The 27357-nt window shown below is 39.3% G+C and overlaps 1 protein-coding gene across 6 annotated transcripts in view; it reads left to right on the top strand.

The window, feature by feature from the left end:
- The window catches only part of CEP85L (centrosomal protein 85L), a 248283-nt gene that overhangs the window by 47766 nt on the left and 173160 nt on the right, over window positions 1-27357 (top strand). For 2 of the 6 annotated variants that reach the window (XM_017895951.1, XM_017895950.1), the window contains exon 1: window positions 14823-15031. Coding sequence is in view for 3 of the 6 variants with exons in the window: in XM_017895947.1 (XP_017751436.1) it covers window positions 9509-9590 (82 nt within the window). In the remaining 3 variants the exon portion in view is untranslated. Of the gene's footprint in view, window positions 1-5818; window positions 6418-9481; window positions 9591-10404; window positions 11083-14822; window positions 15032-15836; window positions 15856-27357 lie in introns of those variants that run through there. The other 4 variants (XM_017895947.1, XM_017895948.1, XM_017895949.1 and 1 more) reach the window with 4 other exon arrangements.

Here is a 27357-nt window from a genome sequence, read left to right on the forward strand (position 1 = left end):
CTAATAATATATTACATATACATTATTAGAGATTTAGGATGTTATAGAGTTGGTATTACTTTTTTTTGATTGTTTTGTAAAACAAAGTAAAGACCTTAGGCAATTCCTGTATCCAAATTTCAATTTACTAATGCATTAGATCCTAAACATTTTAATTAAAATAAAACCCTTAAGGATTCTGGATATTTATTAGTAAGTTAACTGAGTTACAATTAAAATTTTATTATTTATAAAATGTAATTTTAAAAGAAAAAAGAATAACAAACCTTATTTGAAATGTATTTAGAAACCAAATTTTGAAATACCTTATTTTAAGTTGGTTTTCAAGGCACAAGAAAAAATACTCTGGATATAGGTTCTAATCTACTCTTGTGTGCATTAATAGGACACATGTATAAATACCAATTTTGTTTATACAAGTTTTAAGCTACAAGAACATCTTAAGATGATATTATATGGTAATCATATTTTACTCAGTTTATCAATATTACATTTTTCCTTTGAAAATTCTGACACCTTGGCCGGGCGCGGTGGCTCACACCTGTAATCCCAGCACTTTGGGAGGCCAAGGCGGGCAGATAATGAGGTCAGGAGTTCGGGACCAGCCTGGCCGACATAGTGAAACCCTATTGCTACTAAAAATACAAAATATTACCTGGGCGTGGTGGCGGACACCTGTAATCCCAGCTACTGGGGAGGCTGAAGCAGAAGAATTGCTTGAACCCAGGAAGCCAAGGTTGCAGTGAGCTGAGATCATGCCATTGTACTCCAGTCGGGGTGACAGTGCGAGACTGTGTCTCAAAAAAAGAAAAAAAGAAAAAAAGACAATTCTGACACCTCTCACATTAAGTGACAGTCTCCTCATCATATTTGAGAAAACCAGATTCAGAGAACTCAGGGTGGGAATTAATGAGGCAATTACAGACATTACATGACTCTAGGCATGGTGGAATGAGGGTATCCTCAAAGGTGTCTAGAGGAACAAGGAGCATCTTAAGACTCCTGAGGCATGTGAGTTATGGACACACAATCATGCAAAGGATATTGACTGAAATAAGTACGAAATACTCTGAAAAGATGTTCACTATAGATCCTGTGAACCTAATTACAGTGTTTGTTTTGGTTTTATTCCAATGGGAAAGTTATCTGGCTTTTTCTCCCAGAAATGATAGGGTTCAAATAAGTAGGAGTATGGGTTACTAGAAATCTATAAAAGCCATTGCGTTATAAATGACAATACAGCCCCTTATCTGGCAATCTGCCAACTCCCCAAGCTCCTGACTGCAGCAGTACTCCTCAGCTGGCCTTTTGCCAGGATCTGAAAAGAGATCAAGGCATATGAGCTTCACTGTGGCTCTTACTTGACATCTTCAGCTGACACCTTCTCCAGGGAGGCTGGCAGCCACCTCAGCAGAAAGCCACCTTGAAGCCTATCAAGTTTACCTCTTCACAGAGGTTATACTTGCGGGCAAATGCCCACATGTGTACCAAATCATTTTAATGAAGCCCATCATAACCCTCTGGATGGAAATGCAACAGAAAAACTACAATGCCTGGTGCCAGTTCACATGTAGCAGGTAGGTACTTAAGGTGGGATAGCTACCTATGTCACGAAAACGTGGAGACACCCTCTCATCTGCTGATTACAACTCATTTCCTCTAAGACATTTTAAGCCATCTGTTCTAAAAGTTGGTATGTGGGGAAGATGAAAATTCTTTTTTAAAAAAAATTATGTGGTAACACCCAAAATCAAAACTGAAGCTAACGTGGCATTGCTCATTTCTGCTCTAATTTTCTGGAAAACAGTTTCAGGCAAGTTAGGACGGCAGCAGGCCCAGGAGCTGAACAAATTCAGGGGCCATCTTAGGGCAAGCTGGGGTGGGATTAGATGTTCCAGTCTGCACTGTTCTCCTAAGCCTGCCATGATCTGAAACTTAGATCTTGGGCCTGGGCCAGAACCAGACTGACCTTCAAGGGTGAGCAAAGAAGGCAACAGCATCCAGGCAACTGTGGTGACGAATTCTCTTGATATTGGCTTTTCTCTCTATTCTCCTGGAATGCCGATCAAATGCTCCTAATCTACCACCTCCCTTAGTGTCACTATAACTACTGCCTCCTACCGACATTTTATGCCTTTTTAAGATTATGTAAATAAATGCTAACTACTATGTCTTTTGGTCTCAGTTGAAAACAGTTATCCTTCAGCTATCTTTCACAGTATAAATAACTTGCCCAACTTTGCTAAGGCTAAAGTTTGCTCCATAACTTCATTAGGAGATTACTGTAATGGAAAAAAGTACCTAATTAATATAAAGACTAATTATTATAAAGATTTCTATAATATCTCAATTAGAGAATATAGATTCATGTATATCTTATATATATATATATTTTTTTTCAGAATTTCTCTTGTCATCATCCACAGCATATGCATGAGGAGTATGTTAATTTTAGATGCTTTGTTCATCAGCAATTCATCTCACATTCTCTGTAAGCACTTGTAATAACGCATGTATTTGATATTCAGGTGGTTCTTTGTGTTTTCATTTTAGGAATTGGTGATTCAAGGTGCATAGAATATTAAAAAACTAGTGTTAATTACTATAATGAAAGTAGAGATTGGTTTTCTACTAGGTTTTAAAACTTTTAAGTCTTGCTTGTAAAAAAAAGTATGTAAGATTTTTTTCTGAATTCAGTTTTAGGTAGTATGTTAAAAATAGATTCCCCGAAATAACACTACAAAATATTAGGGCTGTTTAAGAAATACCTTGTTTATGCCGCAAAGTAGAGGAAAAAGACCAATTTTAATTTAGTCTAGATATGTCCAAATATAATATGATTTTCCCTTTTTTCTAACGCATATTTTCAAAAGTGTATTTGGGACAACCTGATATATTAAACTTTTGAGATATAAGCAAAATAGTTAAATGTCAACTTAAAATATTTATTAATTTACTTATAACACTGATTAAATATACTGATTTAAATGTTTTTACACTTTTATATTTAACATACATTTACAATAATAATTTCATAATTATTGAATTCCATTTTAAAGTGGTCTTTTAAAAGTTTATTTATTTTTAAAAATACAGGTTCTAGATTTTACAACTTGAATTTATGTCAGGCTAAGAGACTTCTGCAATCAGTACACTGTTGAACAAAATAAAATAATTACGAGTGACCCATACATGAGAGATTATAAGGACCGCAGTACAAAGTAACTCCATTGTGTTAAAAACAACGAACAAAGAAGCCTTACCGTATAGCTATTTTATACTGTTTACACAATAGAAAATTAAAAAGCTTAAAGTGTTATAGTGAAGTAACCAATCCTTCACACTTGTGTCTGGTTTTAATTTTTCTGCCTTACTTTGGTACTCAACAAATAATCGCCAGATGAATAATAATATTTCTAAATCATCTTTTGTTTTCATATGTATTATTTAAAAACCATAAAGAAATTGGTTCTCCCATAAACCTGAAAATTGTAGTTAGACTCGTCTGTTTCTCTGAATTTATTATAATAACTTGTTAAAATTCCAGAGCTCCACTGAAATCTTAGCAAAAAGGTCCACTCCTTAAATTAGCTCAGATTCCTCTAGGGATTGTTTAAGTGATGTTAACTCTATTTACAGTTCCGGAGATCCCTACATTCTTCCACTGGGTAAGCAATACGCTGAAAATTCTTTGGAATAAAAAAACCTTACCAACGGGAACAGAGTATATTGAATTGAATTCTCTTCTACTACCTAGAAGTAAGGAAGCTACTATGAAAACTGTCTTAATGATTTAAAAATATTTGAGTAGTGAAATTGTAACTAATTAATTATTCTTAATTAATGAATTAAACTCCTGTTGACATAAATTAACTTCATGTAAATTTCACAAGTTTGTACTTTGCTCCTGGAAGTACTCTGAATAGTGGCAAACTTTTCTAATTGGGGGGTGGTAGCTCCCTGGCCCAGTCCAGTCAGAAGCATTGAGGACCTTCTCCTCCAGAGTTCCATATGCCCAAGTGGTATTCTGAGTCCACTTGAACCTGTCATGTCTGTCTTTCTTTCTGTTTTGGAGACAGGGTCTTGCACTGTCGCTCAGGCTGGAGTGCAGTGGTGCGATCTCGGCTGCAACCTCTGCCTCCTGGGTTCAAGCAATTCTCATGCCTCAGCCTCCAAAGTAGCAGAGACTACAGGCATGTGCCACAATGCCCAGCTAATTTTTGTGTTGTTTTAGTAGAGAGGGGGTTTTACCATGTTGGCCATGCTAATCTGGAACTCCTGACTTCAAGTGTTCTGCCCACCTTAGCCTCCCAAAGTGCTGAGATTATAGGCATGAGCCACTGTGCCTGGCCCAGTTCTCTCAATTCCGCCTTTCTCTGCTGTTCAAAACATAAGACATCTATACTCTTGTATAGTCTTAGTCTATGCTGCTATATGCTGCCTTCCTGGTATACAGTGCTCTCTGGGAAACATTTTCATCATGCTCTGTAGACCTCCTGTTTTCCTATTTAAAACAAAACCACCAATCTTCATCTTCCTCACAGAATGTGTCAGTTGGCTTTTCTGGAAAGCGATGCTAAAGTGGAACTAGGGGTGTAAGAGGCTTATTGGAAGGTAACACCTGTGAAAGATGAAAGGCACAGGAAGCAGGACTGGAAAGGAAAGGCTCAGACTACAATGCACATCTGACAAGTTCCCAGTCAACCCAATAGCAAGCTAGAGAGCAAGGACTGATGATTAGAAGGGCTCTGCATTGGAAAGAATGGTCAGGCCCCATTATCTCAGCTGAGATTTGTCACTGGCTGGGGATATCTGGGAAAAGCACGGAGTAGGGCGACTGTGGTTTACAATAATCTATTGTTATATTTTAAAATAGCTAGAAGAAAATAATTTGAATGTTTCTAGCATAAAGAAAAGAAAATTTTTAAGATGATGGACATCCCAATAACACTGATTCGATCTTTACAAATTATATGAATGTATTAAATTATCACATATATGCCCAAAATATGTACCTCTATTATGTATCAATAAAAAATAAAATTAAATAAAAAGGCTGAAGCAGGTCCTGCAGGCGCTAAAATTTGGAGACTGTCAGCAAACTACATTCCTCATGGTTGAATATCAAGGTCTTTCTTGAAGGGAGATCAGAGAGACACACTCCAAGGTCACCTCACACATCAATTCCTCCACTGTGTCATCTCTCCAATCTTAAACTTCAGCATCCTCCTCTCTCACCCTAACATCATATCTTTCCAACTTTTACTCCCTTACTCTCATTATGTTTGCTTTTCAATTGCAAAAGTTCCACTCCTTTATTCCCATGACCTTCTCTCCACATTTCAGCTTTGTCTTAACTGCTTTTTCCAGATAGGCTACACCCAGTTTCCCATCACTTCATCTATTCTTCCACCAATATCCTTACATTCTTTGCCCCTTTTTCCCATTTGAGTGCCCACACTGCAAAATCCTATTTATCTATCTGCCTTCTTTCTTCCTACACTCAAACTGCTGGTTACAGCTAAAAGAAAACCATACACCACCGCAGATTAATGTCACATGGTTTCCAGTCTTAGCTGAACCCTAAACACTATACAGAAATCCTATAGTTAGGTATTTCCTTCTCATATGGCATCTGAAAAAAAACTTCCAGTTTTTATTTCACAGCATGTTGAAGAGCATGGTGGAAAAGGCATGGGCTTTGGAGTTACATGTATCAGATTTGAATTCTAGCTCTTTACTTCCAGTGTGACCTTCCCTAACTTCTCTTTGGTCTTTTTTCCCCATCCGTAAAATGAAGGTATTACTAACTACTCAACATAAAATAGGTAACTGGTTTAGTGAGAAGTCTCAAATCACTGGAAGTATATACTCAAATTTTTTTCTCCCCAAGTAACACTGCCAACTGTACACTGTTGAAAATCCCCTTTTCCACTGAGTACATCTCAATCCAATTCCCTAACTTTTTGAACATTTTCAGCTTTCAACAGTCCTCTTCTCCACCAGGGCAGGTCAGATAGGAGGCTGTGTGTGGGTTTGTGTGTGAAGGCATGATCTGCTTTCTTGAATCCACACTTCCTTCTACTTACTGTCCAGTGTCTGAAAAAGCAGGCAGGCAGGTAAGGAAGACTTTGTATCCTTACGCACTGTCCAGGTTGCTGTCCCATTTCACTATAAATGATCTTGTTTCTTCTCCTAGGCTCAGGATGACCAGGTGGTTACCATCAGTTCCATTGACAAAGATGTCAGTCCTAAGCAGTTTCTGAAAGCATTGATGGTCCTTTGGAAGACTTTATCTGTTGGCGGAATTCTATCCCCCCCACACCCACTTCCTATCCCGAGGACTGCTTCAGTGGTCCATATCATATCTTCTTTCTTATTGGTTATTGCAACCCAACTCTGGAGTCAAAGGTACAGGTGAGATTCATTTTTTGTACCTCCCAGGAATCAGGGACTTGAGATGAGGTGCCCTTGTCCTCTTGGCCTCACCATACCACCTAGCTACCTCTCCCTAATTTTCCTTCCTTTATTTTGGTAGCACTGGGCAGGAAATCACAGCCTAGAATGAAGGTTTCTATGAACCTGGCTCCCAAAAATTTGGTAAATATTTGTCAAGAGTGTACTATTTCACCATAATTCCTGGACTAATTAGTAACCCCAAAGGGTCAGGAAAAGATACCAGTCACTATTTTATTCTGACACATGTATATAAATTACCAATGATGATGTTATTCTTTCTTGGTGAGCTATAACACAGTTACATTTCTAAATTGTATGTTTGTCTCTATTACCAATATAGGATGTACACACACACTGTTCTAACTATTTTACAAAGATTAACACGTTTAAACCCCACAGCAATCCTGTGAGGTAGTTATTATAATCCCCAGTTTGCAGGTAAGGGAATTGAGGCATAGACAGGTTAAGTAACCTATTTGTTTTCCATTCACCTATTTGAATTCTACCTGCCAGGGATCCAGTTAAGATATTCAAATCCATCTTCAAAAGAAAGAGGTTTTTTTTTTTTTTTTTTTTTTTTTTTAATTATACATGATTTTTGGGATTACAACAATCCATAAAAAATTGGATAACTTGTCACCTTTATGATCTGGAAGAGGTTGTATAGCATGGTCCTTGATACACACTTGATATATAAGAATTGTCCAGTTCTTGGAATCTTTTAGAATTCATTCATAAATCTTTTTCTATGTAGTAGCAATAGTTCTTTAGGAACTACTTCAATTGTTATTGGTTGGTTTACTTTTCCTACACATTGTTTGGTTCTTTTGCTATTTTATATATTTTGTATTTTTGTAAATATAAAGTTCTCTTGAGCTTACCTCATATTATGCATGGGGTTTCCTTCTAATTTTATTTATTTTTTAGAGACAGGGTTTTGCTCTGTCACCCAGGCTTGAGTGCGGTGGCACAATCATAGCTCACTACAGCCTCCAACTCCTGGGCTTAAGGGATTCTCCCGCCTTGGTGTCCCAAAGCACTGGATTACAGGCATGAGTGACTGCGCCTAGCTCTTCTAATTTTAAAGTATCACTTTTATCCATTGTAATATCCCTCTTCAGTTCTGTAGTTGATGTCTGCACAATCTGACAAATTTGAATCAGAAAAACACATGTAAGATAGCTCACATAAGATAGTAAGATAATCATAGTAAGATAATCAGTTCAAAGATTTATAAACAAATTTAAGAATTATAAATGCAACATTTATTTTCACTTTTCAATAATGTCTTTTCTGAAATGAAACATTTTAAATAGTTTAATATAGTTTAGTATTTAACATGGCATTTTAGTACTATTTTCTTCTTTTGTGATCCAGTTTATATTCTTTAAAAGTCCCTTCTCAAAACATTAAATATCGTAATTTCATCTGCGCAATGATACTTATACACACACACACAGAGTCACTATTTTCTTTATTATTTTATTTATTTATTTATTTATTTATTTATTTTTGAGACCGGAGTCTCGCTCTGTCGCTCCGGCTGGAGTGCAGTGGCCGGATCTCAGCTCACTGCAAGCTCTGCCTGCTGGGTTTACGCCATTCTCCTGCCTCAGCCTCCCGAGTAGTTGAGACTACAGGTGCCCGCCACCTCGCCTGGCTAGTTTTTTGTATTTTTTAGTAGAGACGGGGTTTCACCGTGTTGACCAGGATGGTCTCGNTGATACTTATACACACACACACAGAGTCACTATTTTCTTTATTATTTTATTTATTTATTTATTTATTTATTTATTTTGAGACCGGAGTCTCGCTCTGTCGCTCCGGCTGGAGTGCAGTGGCCGGATCTCAGCTCACTGCAAGCTCTGCCTGCTGGGTTTACGCCATTCTCCTGCCTCAGCCTCCCGAGTAGTTGAGACTACAGGTGCCCGCCACCTCGCCTGGCTAGTTTTTTGTATTTTTTAGTAGAGACGGGGTTTCACCGTGTTGACCAGGATGGTCTCGATCTCCTGACCTCGTGATCTGCCTGTCTCGGCCTCCCAAAGTGCTGAGATTACAGGCTTGAGCCACCGCGCCCGGCCAGAGTCACTATTTTCATTACTTATCTCTGCGCAGTAGAACAACTGCCAAGACTGAGGTTTATTGAGGTTCAACGACACTGTCTTTGCTTGTAAAATTCTCCTTGTAGTCCTAACACACTGTCACAACAACAAAAAATATGGCAGTTTACCACATGGGGTTTAGTAATGGTTAGGTAGTCCTTAGGTTCTCCAACTTGTGTTATGATAAATTTTAATCATTCTGAAAACCATGGCTGTATCATCCCATGTACATATCATCCATGTATCATGGATGTGGGGGAAGCATTCGTTCAGTATATACTCAGAATTCATATGATTAAAAGAAATGGTTACTTTATCTACATAGTATTCCCACTTAGTATTTCAATTAATTTTAATTGCATTAGCCCTCTATCCTCCCAAGTTTAATTACTAGGGACACAAAATTTTTATCTTTGATGCCAAGTGCCAAAAGAGCAACATGTTTTTACTGTTTGCTTTTACTCTGTAATAGACAATGAAATATTTTAGATTCTTTCACCTTCGAATGTACTTTCTTTGTGTGTGTAGTAGCATGCCCTTTATATTGATAAAAAGATGTAGAAAACCTGAGTAAACGATTTTCTTTAAACACTGTTTAGAGTTAGGAAATTGGCAGTTTTGAAATAATAATTGTATTTTAAACTCGCAAAAGCCAAGATATTTCTGTAATATTTTATACACTTCTTAGAACTGCATCACAAATGAATTTCAAAAATTCTGCTCCTGAGACTGTGGTAACTACAAAGCATGAAAAAAAAAATGTATACTTTACATAGTGCTATAGCTTCTGCTAATTTTCTTTTGGGACTGAAAAAAATCTATCCCCTCAAGTGTTAGATAAAAAAGCTAATGCACATTTAAACCAGAAAAAGGAACCAATCACACTCGTCTTTCATGTTTCTATATCTTTTTATCATCAGAAACAGCTGACCCTTGGCCAACATTACATGATTTGGAGAAATAATTGGAAGTCTACCACAGGGAGACTAAATGTAAAACTCCAATCAGATAAATTACAACACGGATGTGGTAAGTTATAGAACACACACCCAAATGTGATTTAACTTCCAAGAATTTTAAGTAGTATTTCCCAATTAAAGTGTCTTTAAGCAAAAATGCAAATATGAGGCCTTTGTTAGCAAGATTCCAGAACAGGAAAAGCGGAACTCAAAGCCTCTCTAGTTAAGTGACCTGCGTTCTGGCTTACCTCTGAGTGATGGGCCTACTGCAGAGCCCGCCTCCCACCACAGTGCTGGCCCAGAATTTATTACACGAACTAGTTTGTAACTAAACGTTGGAAGCATCCCCATATTGCCAGTGAGAAGTAAGATTTAAAAATAAAACGATGCTGTCCCTTTTCGCTCTTCCTTAGGACGTCTCCTCCTGCTCTAAGGGTTCAGGTGAAGGGTGGAAACCGGCCAGGAAGAGCAAGAACGTGAACGAGTAGGGGGCAAGGAGGAAAGGACTCCCTTTACAGACTTTGGTGCCATTTTTACTTTCTGGTTGCTAATCTGAAACGTTGTGCGATTACAATGACGACCCCTCTCCCCTCTCCCCCTAGGGTCCTAATTACCCCCGGGCCTTTTCCGGTGCACATCCCTGTGTTATATTCTGGTGCCTGTGTTGCCCCCACGCCCCCATTAGTAAAGGAAAACCACCCCTTTTCTGCCCCTAAAGTGATCTATAAACGAAGGAATACAGATGAGGATTTAAATCCCAATCCTAATTCCAAGGGAGGCTGGAAGCCCCCTCAGCCGCGCCCTGGCTTGGCCCCTTCAACTCGAGCTGTGGTGACGCCGGGGGCAGGTCTTCCACGTGTCTTTACAGAGGTGCCAGGAGGGAGGGCGTGAGGGATTACCCAAGGGAGGGGAGAGTACCGCAAAATAGGCCAAGTCGCTGCCCTCTACTCAACTCGCAGGGCGGGAGGATGGAGACGGAGGGATGCGGCAGGAGGGCGGGACAGCCCAGTCGCCGCCAAGGAGGAGAAGCGGAGTCGGGGGAGCCCACCCACCCGCCCGCCGCAGTCCCCGCCCTGCGCCGCGCCGCGCACGCCTGAAGTCATTGCCTGAGGCCCCGCCCCCTCGCGGCCCCAGCCCGGGCTCTGGCTCAGCCGGCGGTGGGGGCGGAGAGAACCCGCAGCTGCAACTTCGCCTGGAGCCTTTGAGCCTGGGCGCAGCCGGGGATCTAACAGCCGTCACCGCTGAGTCGCCGCTTCCCCGGCGCGGGCCTCAGCCCAGCCGGCTTGGCCATGGCAGCCGCTGCCACTGCGGCGAATCTGGCCCCTGCGCTCCCCGCCCGTAGCTGAACAGCCGTTAACCAGCCATCCCGCCTTTCCTCCTGCCCGTGCCGCCGAGGCCCAGGCTCCGCACAAGTTTCCGCCACCGAAGAAGCAGGAGGACGGACGTGAGGAGTCGGGAGTCCCCGGCCCACCCGGCCCTCTCGCCCGCGATGTGGGGGCGCTTTCTAGCTCCGGAGGCCAGCGGCCGGGATAGCCCCGGCGGAGCCCGCAGCTTCCCTGCCGGTAAGGAACGAGACAGCGCCCCGGCTGGGGTGGGGGGTCACGGCCGACCGCGGCGCCTCGGGACCTCGCCGCCGCTCCCCTCCCGCCTCAGGCCTGTCTTCCCCCGGCCGCCTCCCCGACGTCGCCGCGCGCCCAGTGTCCTCCCCGCTGCCAGCACCCGGGCTGACATCTGGCTTGCCGCGTCCCAGGCGCATCAGCTCCGCATCCCGTCTTCCCCGCCGCTCCTCCTTGGGCTGCAGCCCCAGCGCCCCCAACTTCCAGCTCGCTTGGGCCCCCGCGGGTTGGGCTTTATTGTCTGCCCGGCTTTTTCCTTTCACTCGTGGGGTGTGTGACCGGCGTGATAACGAGGCTTGTCCGTCGCTCGCGGGGACCCGGGCGGGAAGGTCGCTGCGACCGTGCTGCGGCGGCGGCCCGGGCGCGTCTCGGAGGGGCCGCAGTTCCGTGCCCTCCAGGCTTCTGGGAGGCGCGGGCCGGGGTTAGCTGTGCCCACGCCCACAGCCGCTACTTTTAGGGCGCGTTTTGGGGAGGGAGAATGCTGCCAGAGATGCGACCGCTGTCAGCCATCCCCAAGGGAACTTCAGCCCCTCGGAATCAGCCACCCCCAAGGGAACTTCAGCCGCTCGGTGGAACCTGGTTGCCGCCCCGCAGCACCTCCGGCGTAAGGGGAGGGCGCGTCCTGCAGTAGCCAATGGACCATTGAGCAACCAGGTTGCGAATCCGTTTGGCTTTCCGTGGTCCCTTCAAGGAAAATTAGGGGTTTGCTGCATTCCGTGTCTGAAGGGGCTGTTTGTATCAGACAGCCATTTCGTGCTTGCGTCGCTCAGAAGTTATGTAGGAGCTATAAAATTAGGATAAATCTTCCCCTAACTTGGGATAAAAAAATAAGTCTTGGGTTGCCTGTGGTATGTTCTCTAACGATGATGGTCCTTCCAGGCACTTTTAATATTAATTGAGTTTTGAGGCCTTTTGAGAAACTGAGTTATGTGGACCTTCTATGCAGAAAAAACAATGCCGTATATACATACGCAAAATTTTCCTTACAGTTTTAGCTGGTTCTGGGACTCCTGTTAAGTAACCTTGCTCCACACAGTGTTTAAGCTCGACTTGTGTAACTTAGAGATATTTTTGCATACATTTCCAAAGCGGTTATTTACAAAACATAAAAAGCAGAAGCAGCATTTGAAAAGGGGTCTTTTGATGGTAATATTTTCTACTGTTTTTAAAAAAATCAGGCACTAACCGAGTCACTAATATCAGGCTATTGAAATTTCGAATAATGCAATTCTGTGATAGTTTAGATATTTGTGATGTGGTTTTTAAAAAGACATATATACATTTTAAAAAGCCAGAGTTAGATTTGAATCATTCACTTCAGTTTGGTCCTGAAACACTTTTAGAAATTTAATGTAGGCATGAATTTAGTAAAAAGCAGTATTAAGTAGGGATGTTTTTTTTCTAAATTGTATGCTGTTTGTCCTAAGGAGACAGTAGTTCAGAGGTTTCCCCAGTTTACAGATTATTCACAAATCCTGTCATCTAATTAACTTTAGTGATTGAGAAGCTACTTCATTATCCCTAGGGGCAGGAGGCAGTGGTTTCAGTTTATCTGAAAATGTCAAAAGCCATCTGTAATGTCTTTAACCTATTAAAAGTTATTCGTGATAATAGCAGCTTGTTTGGAGGTATATCACTGAGGCTTGGTGTCTGTTTTTCATTGTTTTCTATGAAGAGAACATTTAAGTATTTAAAGTTGAGTAACGAAGGACTTTGTTATGTTGCAGTCTCTAGAGAGACATTTGCTATGGCATAGAATAATGGTGGAAGAAGATACTTTGTAAATACTACCCAAATTGAAAAAATTTGGACAGTATAGCTGTACCAAAGCATGTATTTTATCTCAATTTGTCAGTAATAAACCATTGGCAAATCAGGACATGGCTTTGAAAAGTTTTTTTTTTCAGCTATATGCTGAAATAGTAATGTATTTATTGTGTTTTTTTCCTTTTTGAGCAAACATATTTAAAATTATCTTTGATAATTTTAAGTTTTAAAAGTTCTACCTTAGATGAAAACTTGTGTTGCTTCTTGTGCAAATGAGCAGATGGAGAAGGTCAAGATAATGACCTCTGTGTTGATTCATGTAGGGATCTTTTTTCCTGAGAATTGGAAGGAAATTTTATTTTGAAATACTGTTCAGTATATCTTTTGAATAATTTGAGCAGTTATTCCAGTCCTAAAATTGGACCTGTCTGAAAACAAAGTGTGAAGGCAGGGATAAGTAAATAATTTCTGGTATTAAAGTGAGTTTATCTTAATATGTGGATTAATTCAAGGTGTCCTGAAACTGATTTGTTTATACAAATATATAACTAGACTAAAGGAAGAGCCAAAGGTACTATAGAACCACTTTCTAAAATCAGAAGAAATTATGTTTTAAAGAAATGGCAGTACAAAATAGGAATAATAAGTGTAGTTTGAAAATACTGATCTTTAGCCTTCACTTTAGGATTCAGTTTGATTTGGCTTTTCCCATTTTTCAGCTTTATGGAGTAACTGTTGTAAACCAAAAATAAAATGAGTATTTATTTGTTTATATTTTGAGACAGAGTTTCCCTCTGTTGCCCAGCCTGGAGTGCAGTGGTGCGATCTCGGATCACTGCAACTTCTGCCTCCCAGTTCCAAGCGATTCTCGTGCCTCAGCCTCCCAAATAGTTGGGATTACAGGCATGTGCCACTACGCCCAGCTAATTTTTGTATTTTTAGTGGAGACAGGGTCTTACCATGTTGGCCATGCTGGTCTGGAACTCTTGGCCTCAAGTGATCCACTGGCCTCAGTCTTCCAAAGTGCTGGGATTACAGGCGTGAGTCACCCCGCCCAGCTAAAATGAGTGTTTTCATAAGTTTCCTGACAAAGGTCAAATAAAAGCCTCTCTTTTTTGTATTGGCAAGTGTGGTTAGAAAGGTAATTTAAAATAGAACAATGAGTATGTTTTTTATGCATGTGGTTGATTGCATTTGAGATTACCCTATTGTTCAGAATGTATACTGGTTTCAAATTGGATGAAGGATAACCATATTTCCCATAGGCCTTTGAAATCTAGCATGATAGAGTGATACTTTGAGTACTTCCTAACACCTAATTGTGCTAAGTATGTTCCTTTTCATAAATAATATTTTAAAAATACTAACACAAGCCAGGCGCGGTGGCTCATGCCTATAATCCCAGGACTTTGGGAGGCTGAGGTGGGCAGATCACTTGAGGTCAGGAGTTCCAAACCAGCCTGGCCAACATGGTGAAACCCAGTCTCTACTAAAAATACAAAAATTAACTGGGCGTGGTGCGTGCGCCTGTAATCCTAGCTACTCGGGGTTGAAGGCAGGAGAATCGCTTGAACCCGGGAGGCCGAGGTTGCAGTGAGTTGAGATCATGTCACTGCACTCCACCCTGGGTAACAGAGTGAGTCACTGTCTCAAAAAACAAAAACAAAATCTTATATATTCAACTCCTAAAACATTTTGAGGTAGAGTATTATACTTTTATAGTGTGTGAAAATAAAATGTTACAGGAAACACTTGAGCTGAAAAAAAAGTCATTTGTTCATTGCTTTGAGCTTTATATTTACCTCTTAGTTGATGCATTGCCATAAGGTGTTAAGTGATGTCATAATGATAGTGGTAATAACTGGTATGGTTACAGCAGGTAATATTGTTTTCTGCTGTGGGTCTGAATTAGATGGACTTCTAAGAGTACTGTAGTAACAATGAAACATAACTCTGGCCTAAACCCAGCTGGGCATGTTCTTTCATAATAGGTTGGGGGGGCGGGGTAAGAGGTGAATCTTAACTTTAGTGATGACTTTTGTGAAATGAACTTGATTAATAATTGGAATTTGATCACTTACTGGCTTGAATGAAGCTGATAAATTAATCTGAGGCCAAGTAATAAATGGTGAGTTGATAACTTCTATTGTCATGTTGTAATATTTATGTGTGTGAACAGAAAGGGTTGAGAGAGTCATGATTTTTCTGACTGGATGAAATGTGTATTTATATACTTTGAAAAGATGGTGAAGACATAAAGTCTTCTGGATAGTATTTTCCTGAGTTGTAGCCTAATTAGTTTACATACATTTTGCATTAAGAAAATGAAGAATGTGATCATCAGACACTTTTAAAGCCATATAATTTTTTTTTTTTTTTGAGACAGAGTCTCTGTCACCCAGGGGTTGACTGCACTGGAGTGCAGTGGTGCGATCTTGGCTTACAGCAGCCTCCATCTCCTGGGTTCAAGCGATTCTCCTGCCTCGGCCTCTCGAGTATCTGGGATTAGAGGCGTAAACCACCATACTTGGCTAATGTTTTGTATTTTTGTAGAGACGGGATTTCACCATGTTGACCAGGTTGGTCTTGAACTCCTGACCTCAAGTGATCCGCGTGCCTCGGCCTCCCAAAGTGCTGGGATTATAGCTGTAAGCCACCACACCCAGCCAAGTTTTAAGCAATAACATGTTATTCATTATTATTACTACTATAAGGATTTTCATATTTTACACTGGCAAAATAATATTCTAAGAAGAGCAATTTATTGTGTAGGGTCATTTAAGGATGGGCATGATCAACATAAAAATAACATCAAATTACTTTACTTTTTTTTTTTTTTTTTTGAGACAGAATCTTGTTCTGTCGCCCAGGCTGGAGTGCAGTGGTACGATCTCGGCTTACTGCAACCTCTGCCTCCTGGATTCAAGTGATTCTTCTGCTTCAGCCTCCCGAGTAGGTGGGACTACAGGCGTGCACCACCATGCCCGGCTAATTTTCGTATTTTTAGTAGAGACAGGGTTTCACAATATTGGCCAGCCTGGTCTCGAACTCCTGACCTTGTTATCTGCCAGCCTTGGCCTCCCAAAGTGCTAGGATTACAGGCGTGAGCCACCGCGCCTGGCCCCAAATTACTTTTCATACCAATATTTTGCTTTCTCTTTTCTTTAATTAAAAAAATGGTTACCTAGCATAGTGCTTGTTACCTTGGCATTAGAAATGTTTGTGAGTTATTCTTTAAATAAATATAGTGTGCTAGACATTGTATTAGCCTCTGGGGATATATCATTCAACAAGAAAGATAAGGTTGTTGCTCTAAGGAGGCTTGTATTTTATTTTAAAAACATTTTTTAGGTTTTTTGTTTGTTTGTTTTTTGTTTCGTTTTTGAGACAGTGTCTCGCTCTGTCAGTCAGGCTGGAGTGCTGTGGTGCAATCATAGGTCTGTGCAGCCTTGACCTGCCAGGATCAAGCAGTCCTCTCACTTCAGCCTCTCAGGCTCAGCTGGGAATACAGGCATGTGCCATGACTGCTGGCTCATTTTTGTATTTTTTGTAGAGATGAGGTCTCACTGTTACCCAGGCTGGTCTTGAACTTTTAGGCTCCAGTGATCTTCTGCCTGGGCCTTCCCAACTATTGGGATGACAGGCATGAGCCACCATGCTACCTGGCAGTGGCTTGCATTTTAGAGGGGAGGATCAGTAAGTGATCAGATAATGAGATTATTCAGCTAGTGTTAAGTACTAAGAGGAAAAGAAGATTGGTGAGGTGGCAGGGGATGGGCAGAGCTCCTTGAGTGGCTGGTCAGGGAGGCCTCTGAGGAGGTAACATGGTTACCTGAATGAGGAGAGAAGAAACCAGACATGAAGGGAGAAGTGTTCAGGTGGAGGGAACAAGAAAATCTCCAAGGCAGAAATGAGTTTGAGAAGTTTGAAGAACTCCAGTGAGTCTGGAGCTTAGTGAGCAGGATTGTGAGGTGAGGAAGGCCTGATAATAATGTTGGGGGTTGTAGGGAGTCTGGATTCTATTCCGCATGTCAGAAGATGCCGGGGAGTGACTTTATTCTTTCACTCCTGAGCACATTGAGTGCCTACTATGAGGCAGATACTGTTCCCATGTATTGGGGACATGGAACAGATATTCCTTGTCCTGGGTGTTTACAGTCAGTCTTGGCTATTCTGTGGAAGAAGAAATTGTAGAGGAGTGGGGCAAGAACAGCAGTAGGGAAGACAGCTAATAGGCCATTGCAGTTATTAGGTGAGAGATGATGGCTTAAGTTAGAATGGTTAGATTGGATTTGGAGAGAAGAAAATGGATTTGGGATATACATGAGAAATCTTAAGGATTTACTGATGGTTTGGAGTTGTCAAGTAAGGGAAAGAGGAGTCAAAGATGACATCTTAATTTTGGCTTCTTTGATTATAATTGATAGTGATGCCATTTCCTGAGATGGGGAAGGTTAGTGGGCAGAGGACAGTGGGGGAGAGAGTATAAGGAAGATAAATGGAATCAAGAGTTCTTTTTTGGCCATGTGAAATTTGAGATCCTTTTGAGAAATTCAGGTGAGATGTTGAGTATGAAGTTGGGTATAAATGCTGGAGCTCAGTAGGGAGGTTGCTGGGGAGAGATAGGAATTTGAGGATTACTTGGGTATAAATGGTGTTTAAAGGTCATGGGTCACACCGAGAGAATAGAGAAGACAGTAGAGGACTAAGCCCTGGGACACTGCATTTTCTCTTCAGGCAGAGGAAGATGAGCCATCCAAAGACGCTGAGAAGGAGCAGCCAGGGAGGTAGGAGTAAAAGCAGAAGAATGAAGTGTTCTAGTAGACAGGAGCCTGAAGGCAGTAGTGATCACCAGTCTCATGCTTCCAGGCAGCCATGTAAGATGAGTAGAAAATGCATCAATGCATTTGGCCAGTTTTAGTGAGATACTTAAAAATTTGAAATTAGAGATTATCTAATCCAGTGGAGCTGACTTTATTGCATAAGGATTGATACATAAGTGTTTAATAAATGTTTGAATTACTTTCTCTTTACCACTTATTAAGCTAGGGTGACCAGTTGTCTAGGTTTGCCTGAAGTTTCAGTTTTAAAAAACTAGGGGATGTGTGTATAGGTCGCCTAGGACTGAAGGGTTTCATGGGATTCCTTACATTAACAGTGGCCAAGTCTTGACCAGAGTACTCTGTCTGCTCAGGGCATCTGAACCGGTGTTAACAGTGTTCTCACCCATCAGAATAGAAGATTCTCTCAATCAGGGAACCAGACTTTAGTACTGTATCTAGTTTTATTTCATGCTTATATTAACCTTTGTCTGATCTGAGAATCTACCTCAGAAAAGTAACTCTATCCCTACTTTTGCTTTTTTTCTCCTGCCATAAATTGTTTAAAGACTTCATTAGGTAGTGCTAAATTAATTAAAGTGGTTGACAGGATTTTCAGTTCCTTCAAAGAGAGAGTTAACGTAAGTTCAGAAACTGTTGTATGCCTTTCTACACTGTTAGTGTGACTTATTTGCTTTATTGATACTCCTTTTGAAAATAGTTTTTAGTATTAAGTTTAGAGTTCTGAAATGAACTACAGTTTTTAGTTATATATTTCTCTGGAAGATTTTGGGATGAAAGATTTGGACTATGTTTCATGTAGTTTAACATTTTCTACCAGTTGGTTACATTGCTTTTGTAGAGGCAGAGATTACCTCCTGACCATAAGAAATTATGTATATATGGCCTTGCCATGACATTTCTGAAGCTTTTCTAAAGCATTCTCATTAATACTGAGCATTCTGTCTCATTTTAGGAATAATGTACTGAAAAGTTAGACTAGAAGTTAAGTGCTTTAATTTTGGGAACAGAAAACTTCCGTATATTTATAAATTTTCTCAATTATTTTGAAATATTTTAAGACTTTCTATTTTTCTTTAGCCATTTAAATGTATTGTTTATGGTTCTTACGTCCTAGGACAATGATAAGCCTGTCTGAAACACCAAGTTGTATATATTTGTAGTGGTTTTATGAACAGCCTCATTAGTTGTTAACTGTACCTTATTTTCCCAGTTTTTAAACAGGAACAAGGACTTACAAAAAACTAAATTAAATACGTGGCTATTATTCCTAATAGTTGCCAAAATGCTTTTTTGAACACAACTTTTTTTTTGTTTTTGAGACAGAGTCTCTCTGTCACCCATGCTGGAGTGCGGTGGTGTGATCTTGGCTCACTGCAACCTCTGCCTCCCAAGTAGCTGGGATTACAGGTGTGCACCACCACTCTGGACTGATTTGTTATATATATATATTTTTAGTAGAAATAGGGTTTCACCGTATTGGCCAGGCTGGTCTTGAACTCCTGGCCTGATCCACCCCCCTCAGCCTCCCAAAGTGCTGGTATTACAGGTGTGAGCCACCGTGCCCAGCCTAAGAAAAGCCAATTAGCTTAGATTGAGCTAGATTTTAATGTAGGTATTTTTTGACTAGTGTGTTTATGTGAGAAAGTATACTTACTTGATGCTGCTAACCTTATTTTAGCTGAGTGAAAGCATCTTCAGTGACTGCTTAAGTTTAATTCCCAGTCTTGGAATCTGATCTTATTTTATTCTTGATTCTTTCTTTCTTCTGGCCTAGAATTTTATGTCTGGTTAGAACCTAACTTTTCATGTCTGAGCAGATCTTTGGATCTCTTTTGGGATTGGAGCAGCATCGTTTCTCAGTTCCCCTCCCCATTTTGCTACCTGTTGTTTATTTTTTTTTGGCACATTGTTGCAATCCTTTCATAAAAAGGGTAGGGTAGGTGTATGGCAAATGTTTTGAGACTATAGAGAATCAATGGACTCCTTATTTTTTAGACATGCCTAACAGTAAAAATTTCACCCAAGTGCTCCTGTCTTAAGTATACAGTATTTATTATACTTTATCAATTTTAAAATGTACTTTAAAAATGTTTTGGCATTTCTGATATCTGAATGCATCATGTAATTCAGGGTGTCATTTAATTGGCATCCTTTTTTCTAGTGGTACATACAATTGACATATTTTAAAAATTATTTTTTCCAACTCGCGTATGCAGATACATGAGTCACGTTGATTTCCAATATGCCCTCTCCATATTGAGCGTTTCATTTGAAAGCATCATCTTTACCCTTATGGGGATCAATGGTTATTTTTTCAAACAGAAATTCTTGGTGACATATGACTGTCAGATCTGATTTTGTAATTTTTTTTTTTCTCTTGCACAAGGAATGTTGAAGAGTGTGCATGGGAAGCATCAACTTGACTATTTTCTTGCTTGTTTATAGTTATATTTTTAGTATTATCTTCAGGTTTTTCAACTTCAAGTTTCTTTGCATTAATATTTTAGAGCCACAAATCCATTTTGTGAGGTTGCTAAAGTAAAACTACATAATGTTATCGATATGCAAATCTGCTTAACCAGCCGTGAACTGCAATGCATTACCACACGAAAAAATCAAATGAACGAAGGAGAGTGTCACTGTCAAGCCCTCTGTATAGAACACCTCCATTTATGTTATATATACGTAACATAACGCTCCGATAATCCGATAATCCGAGTAAGGGCACTAGTGTTAACCTGTATGTTAAATATTGTAGCAAAGTTTAATATGTTAATTTTTCCTAAAGATACTTTTTGATATAAACAGAAGTTGTTTTCTTCCAGCAGCTTGCCAGTGGCTTGGCTCATGTACTCCCTGGCATGCATGTATTCATTTTGGAGATCGTAGGGATAGAAAGCTTATGCTTAATCTCTTGGAATAACGTTAAAAAAGTGGTGGTTATCAGAGAGATGGGCATTGGGTTTGTGTTTTGAAGAAGATAAGTAGTTGTAAACATGCTAGTAGGATGTTAATATTAACAGAGAAGCTGGTGACAGTGTGGATGTCCTTGATTGAATAGGGAGGGAAAAGAGCAAGGTTAAAAACTTGGAAGAGAGTGGGGTACTGTACCTCATGAGGAGCAGAAGAATTATTGTTATGTGGTATTTGTCAGATGATTTTTTTTCTCACTATTAAAGTTACACATGCTCAGTAGTAAAATGTTGACTCAGTACAGAAAAGCTTAAAGTGAAGTAAGCTTTTCATCTTCCTTTCATGCCAGTCCTCCACTCCATTTTAATAGTTTTAAGTTATCCTTCTGGAAAATTTCTATGCATGGACAATAATAAAAATAATAACATTTATTGAGATCCTAATCATACGCCTGGCACTTTCAAAAATATCTTTACAGGCCAGGCGCAGTGGCTCACATCTGTAATCCCAGCACTTTGGGAGGCTGAGAGGGCGGATCACCTGAGGTCAGGAGTTCGAGAACAGCCTGGCCAACGTGGTGAAAACCCATCTCTACTAAAAAAAACCCCACAAAAGTAGCCATGCATGGTGGTGTGTGCCTGTAATCCCTACAACTTGGGAGGTTGAGGCAGGTGAATCTCTTGAACCTGGGGGATGAAGGTTGCAGTGAACCGAGATCACGCCACTGCACTCCAGCCTGGGCAACCGAGAGAGGCTCTGTCTCAAAAACAACAACAAAAAACTTTACATGTTCATTGATCACAAACAACCCTATAATATAGGTACTATTCTGTAATTTTTTTCTTCTTACATATGAAGAAATTGAGGCACAGAGAGGTTAAGTGATTTATGAGGACTTACTGCTAATAAGAGGTAGAATGAACCTGCACCCAGGTAGCCTGGTTTCATAGTGCACATCTTTTCCACTGAGATATACTGGCAATTCTATGATAAAAGAAACAAATTAAGACTATTGGAGTCACTTACCCTAGAGATAAATAGTACTGAAATGGAGTGGAGGATTGGGATGGAGAAAATAACACTATGTGATGTTTCTGCCATCTTAGCTAGATATTCTGCACAGTGTAGTATAAGATTTGTTGGATTTTTCTTTTTGGCTACTGTTAATATGAACATTTTTTCTTACAGTTTAATGTTCTAATTTTTGTGTGACTTTTATGTCTTTTACCTATTGGAGACTGTTTTCCCATGTTAGGAATGTTGGCCGTCAGCTCTCTAAATTATTTAAAATTACTTTGAAAAAAAGCTGCATTGATAGATATTTACTCATCTCTAAATAGATACTTAAATGCATACTGGCTCAAGGGATAGTTTAAAATATCCTGGATTTTAAAATAAGCAGACAACAACCACCAAACAGAACCCCTGTTTTAATCCTTCTTCTAAACAGAAAGATATTTTTGTAGTTACTTGTAAGGCTTCCAAAATTCTAATTTTATTCTGTGAACATTTGTTAGGTGTCCAGTGGTTATAATGACTACATTTATTGAGACCCTGTATAAGTGTGCAGCTCTATGCTAGGTACTGGACACTAAAAAAAGTTGCCTTTCATTTTTCATAGTTTGGTGAGAGAGAAGAAAGTCATATACATATGGGTTAATATAATTTAATAAATGTTGTTGGAATTTTGAATAATATATTGGGAGTGAACAAAGTACTAGTTATTTAATGCCACCTAGAGGAATCAGGGAAGACAGAACAAGTTAATTCTGAACTAGGACTCTTAAGATACAGAAGTGAAACAGCTTGGAGTCATGAAAGAGTCTCATCTGTTTGGAGGAAGTGATTAGGTAAGTGTGGCTGGATAGTTTTTGTAGGTAGAAGTTGCAAAGTAAAGCTGACAATTGGTGAAGAACTTTGCCTAACTTAAGGAGTTTGAATTTTATTTCATATGCCGTTAGGGGCTCATAGATCTATGTAAGTAGAAGAATAACATAAACATGCTTGATTCTAGAAGATAATTCTGATAGTAGAGTAGAGGCTGGCTTGAGTGGAGTTATTCCAGCAGCAGAATAGGTTCTTCTTGCAAAAGTACTTGTTAATATTTCAGAGATGTTAAAATGTGAACCACATGCTACTTATGTAATATGAGGGTAAATACGCTTTATCTACTATTTTATTTGAAAGGGTTGGTTTCCAAGTTGATTTTAAGACCTAATGGGTGACAGATAATGTGCATTCTGAAAAACATTGCAATTTGTATTCTCGATTTGTATTCTGTATTCAGCTTATTTAAAACTATAAATCTGCTTTGTCAGTAGTATTTTTATTTTCTTCGATTTAGAGCTGTCATTAAAATATTCAGTGAGATTAGTTCTTGTTCTCAGTGCAGTTACATATATATTCAAATACTGTGGAAGACTTGATACTGTATGCATTTTTGCTTCCAATAAAAGAGCTTCAGAAATAGAATAGATTGCTTTTTTATTTAATGCTAATCTTCCTGTCTGAGAAATACTCAGAATTTTTAATGTTATCCCCAGGCAGCTCAGTTTTCTATTTAAAAGAATTAAAATTAGTATTAAAAACATTAGTATTGAAAAATGTAACATATTGTCTTCCAAAGAGGAGTTGCCATGTAGAGTATCTTGGGATCTTTGCTGTTCTTACAGCAGTGCTTTTGTCTTTAGGTAAGACATTATTGCCAGAGATTATTCAGCCTTATTTTAAGTTTTGTGTGTATAGTGCATACTAGATATCAATATTCCCATTTCAGTAACACAGTCTTGTAACTATTCTGTGAGAAAATTTTCCTTATTAAATCACTTGGTCAGCGTATTTCACATGTACTTCTTCCTGTATTGTGTTTTTGGATTGACTTGTCTAAAGTCAAGTCATGTCATTCTTCTTAGACTGTGAATTTTTTCAGTCTAAATTAAAAGATTAGAATGTTATTTTCATGACATTTGTTAATCATCTTCAGTGTTTGAGGCACATACAATACCAGATCTTCTTTTTAAAGATCTTTTTTTTTAAAAGATATTGCCTAAAAGCATAGTTATACTTAAAGGTTAAGGACAATTAGTTCATGTGGGAGGAGATCAATTTATACAGTTAATTCTTTTCTTTCTTTTTCTTTTTTTTTTTTTTTGAGACAGGGTCTCACTGTGTTGCCCAGGCTGGTCTTGAACTCCTGGGCTTAAGCAATCTTGCTGCAGCTTCCTGAGTAGCTGGCATTATAGACATGTGCCACACATGATGTATATTGCCTAATAGCCTATCAAAAGGTTGTGTTTTTGTAATGAACAAATTAACATTACCATTATCAGTGTATGGGAGTATCTAGGAATACTGTTGTTTTGTTCTTTTAACATTTTTGCTAGATTGATAGCTGAAAATAGCATGTCTTCTGAATTTGATACTGCTTGTTTACCAGTGGGCTTGGATGATTTTCAGAGGTTTTATTTATTTGTGTTTTCCCTTTGGGGTTTGTCCTTTGTCCATTTAGACTGAACTCATTTAGTATTTATTTATTTATTTTTTAGTTTGCTTATGATCTCTTTATAATTATGCATTAGTACCATATCTGCAAATATTTTTAGTGTTTACCTTTAATTTTTTAAATATATAGACAACTTTTTTTTTTTTTTGAGACGGAGTCTTGCTTTATTACCCAGGCTGGAGTGTGGTGGCATGATCTCGGCTTACAGCAGCCTCAACCTCCCAGGTTCAAGTAGCTTAGCCTCCCAAGTAGCAGAGACTAAAGGCGTGTGCCACCATGCACACAGGCAAACATTTTTTTGTATGTATATTTTTTCTTTTGTAGAGATGGGCTTTTGCCATGTTTCCTAGGCTGGTCTTAAACTCTTGAACTCAAGCTATCTGCCTGCGTTGGCCTCCCAAAGTGCTGGGATTACAGGTGTGAGCCACCCTGCCTGGCCTCGACAACAATCTGATGATTTATGTGGTTGCTTACTTTTTGTGTCCTTCTGTAAAAATCTGAGGTTCAAGTTTATCAGGTGATAGTACACTGAAGGAAATTTTAGGAAGACCATTTCTCTGAGTTGCTAAATAAAAAGGCTCTAAGTATGTACTGTTCCATGATTCAAAGATAGAATTTAGAGTTTCTAGAGGGGTGGAATGATAGCATGTCTTAGATCATTTTCCCTGACATTTCTCATAGCTTATTTTGTGTAAGAGCTAGATAACAGGTAGTTGAGATTGTACTGATGTGCTTTGGAAATCTGTGGAATAGGTATCTTATTGAGTAGATGATACTGAGATACTGTGATGGAAATTGAAGATTACAACTATTGTTCTTTGCTAAATAGAAGACTGTCCCCACTTTCACATCTGTAGACAAAATTAGTTTTTTTCTAGTTTTCCCAATGTTGTATTCAAGTTGTCCAGAGAAACAGAGCCAATAGGATTTATTTAATTAATTAAGAATTGGCTCATGAGATGATGGTGGCTGAGAAGTCCCGAGATCTGTGAGGTGATTTGGCAAGCTGGAGACCTGGGATTGTTGATAGCATAGTTCCAGTCTGAAGGTTGGTAGGCTCAAGCCCCAGGAAGAGATCAGTTCAAGGTTGAAGGTAGGAAAAAGCCAGTGTTTTAGTCAGAGGGGATCAGGCAAGAAGAATTCTCTTTTACTTAGGGGATGGTTAGCTTTTTTGTTCTGGTCAGGCCTTCAGCTGATTCAGTGAAGCCCACCCACATTATGCAGGGCAGTCTGCCTTATCCAGTCGACCAATTTGAATATTGAGCTCATCCAGACACCTTCATGGAAGTAATGTTCGACTGCATATCTGGGCACCCTAAGGTCCAGTCAAGTTGTCATGTAAAATTAACTATCACACGTATTCGACATTGTCCAAGAGTTGCATACCATATGGATAAACTGAGATCACTTATTCTGGAAAAAGAAACCTAAAACACTTGTTGACATTTATTTGTCTTTGTAATCCTTCAAAAATCTTAGAAGTGCTTTCATGAATTGTCAGATTCTGAGCAGCCTGGCTTACTGATATGTCATCTAGGATGAGCTTACTTTTCTTCCAAATAAAGGATGGCTGGAGTTACTTATTATGAATCAGTTGAATTTTAGGGAATATTTTCAGTTAGAATGATTTTTTACCCTACATCTCAGGAGTCTGCAAACTGGTCCCCAGGTTACATCTGACTTGTCACCTGTTTTTGTAAATAAAGTTTTATTACAACATAGCCACATCCGTTTTATTGTCTACAGCTGATTTAGACTACAGTGGCAGAATTGGCTAGTTGAGACTGAGATTGAGTGACCTACAAAACTGAAAATATTTACTATCTGGCTCTTGACAGAAAAGGATTTTGTTGAACTGTTTTTCTGGCAATAGTTAATTATACAAGACTAATGATTGAAGGTTATCCTAACTTGTGATAATAACACCATAGCATTAGTATATACAGTGGGGCTTTCCTCCCCATTACTGGAGTGAGTGAGTGAGTGGAGAGAGAGTGAGAGAGAGAGTGATTATTTCCTTTTAATCTACAGATTGCTTATTGGCCAAGACTTGTCAGCAATAAATAGGGTGGAGGTGTGTTGTGGGCTTTAATGAAGCGTGACTTTATACTGCTCAAAATAGTTATATTGCCTAAAAGCAAGAGTTTTAATTGTAGCCATTTTATGCAGCTTTTGTAGAAATTGTTACTAGGAATCTGAATTTGTATATCTTGATCTATAGCTGGTTTCTAATCTCAGAATCAAATGTTGATGTAATCTGTAAATCAGTATATGTAATTTTCAGCCTTTCCCCACATAAACTGGTAGAATGAATAATAATAGTAACCAAAGATGGAGTAAATGTTCCTGTAATGTATTTCTTCCTTTAGTAAAACATAGTCAGTGTTAGCATTTAGATACAGAGCTCCCGAAAGCTTCTTCCATGTATGTAAATGTATAAACTCTTCTCCAGCTGTGGAATCGTATTATGTATATAGCTGTGTAAAATGCTTCTCTTCCATACACACTTAATGTATTTTGGACGTTCTTCCATGTTAAAAAATAGGTTGATAAAATCATTTTTAGCACTTAAACATTATCAACTAATTTACAGTATATATTTTGTTCATAGGCATTTACTTACTTTAAGCAGTGCTGTCAGGAATGTCCTTATACTCATGTTTATTTGTACTTGTCTGATATTTCCTTAGGATAAATTCTCAGTAGAAGGTCATGTCTATGTTGAAATTTAGATACCACTTTCCAGTTTGTCCTTTAGAAAGGTTGTACCAATTTGCAAGGCCACAAAAATATATGAACATTCCCCTCACTTGGTTGACACCAGTCTTTCATTTGTCAACTTGATAGTTTTAAAATCCGGAAAATTTATTGTCTTTTCGCTTCTCCCACTATTAGTGAGATTTGGTATCTTTTCTTATATTTATTTTTCATTTACATAAAGTTCCAGCCAATTTATGCTATTTGGTGGGTATTCTTAAAAAAAAGATTATCCAGCTAATAGGTTTGCACTTGTGAGACTAGGCTGGTTGCCATTTTTGATAATGGTTTAGGCAGGACTTTGAGCTCATTTAGATGGGATGTTACCTGATTGAAAAAAACATTTTCGGCCGGGCGCGGTGGCTCAAGCCTGTAATCCCAGCACTTTGGGAGGCCGAGACGGGCGGATCACGAGGTCAGGAGATCGAGACCATCCTG

The sequence above is a fragment of the Rhinopithecus bieti genome, unplaced genomic scaffold, assembly GCF_001698545.2.
Source record: "Rhinopithecus bieti isolate Rb0 unplaced genomic scaffold, ASM169854v2 scaffold_27321, whole genome shotgun sequence".
Lineage (NCBI taxonomy): Eukaryota > Metazoa > Chordata > Mammalia > Primates > Cercopithecidae > Rhinopithecus > Rhinopithecus bieti.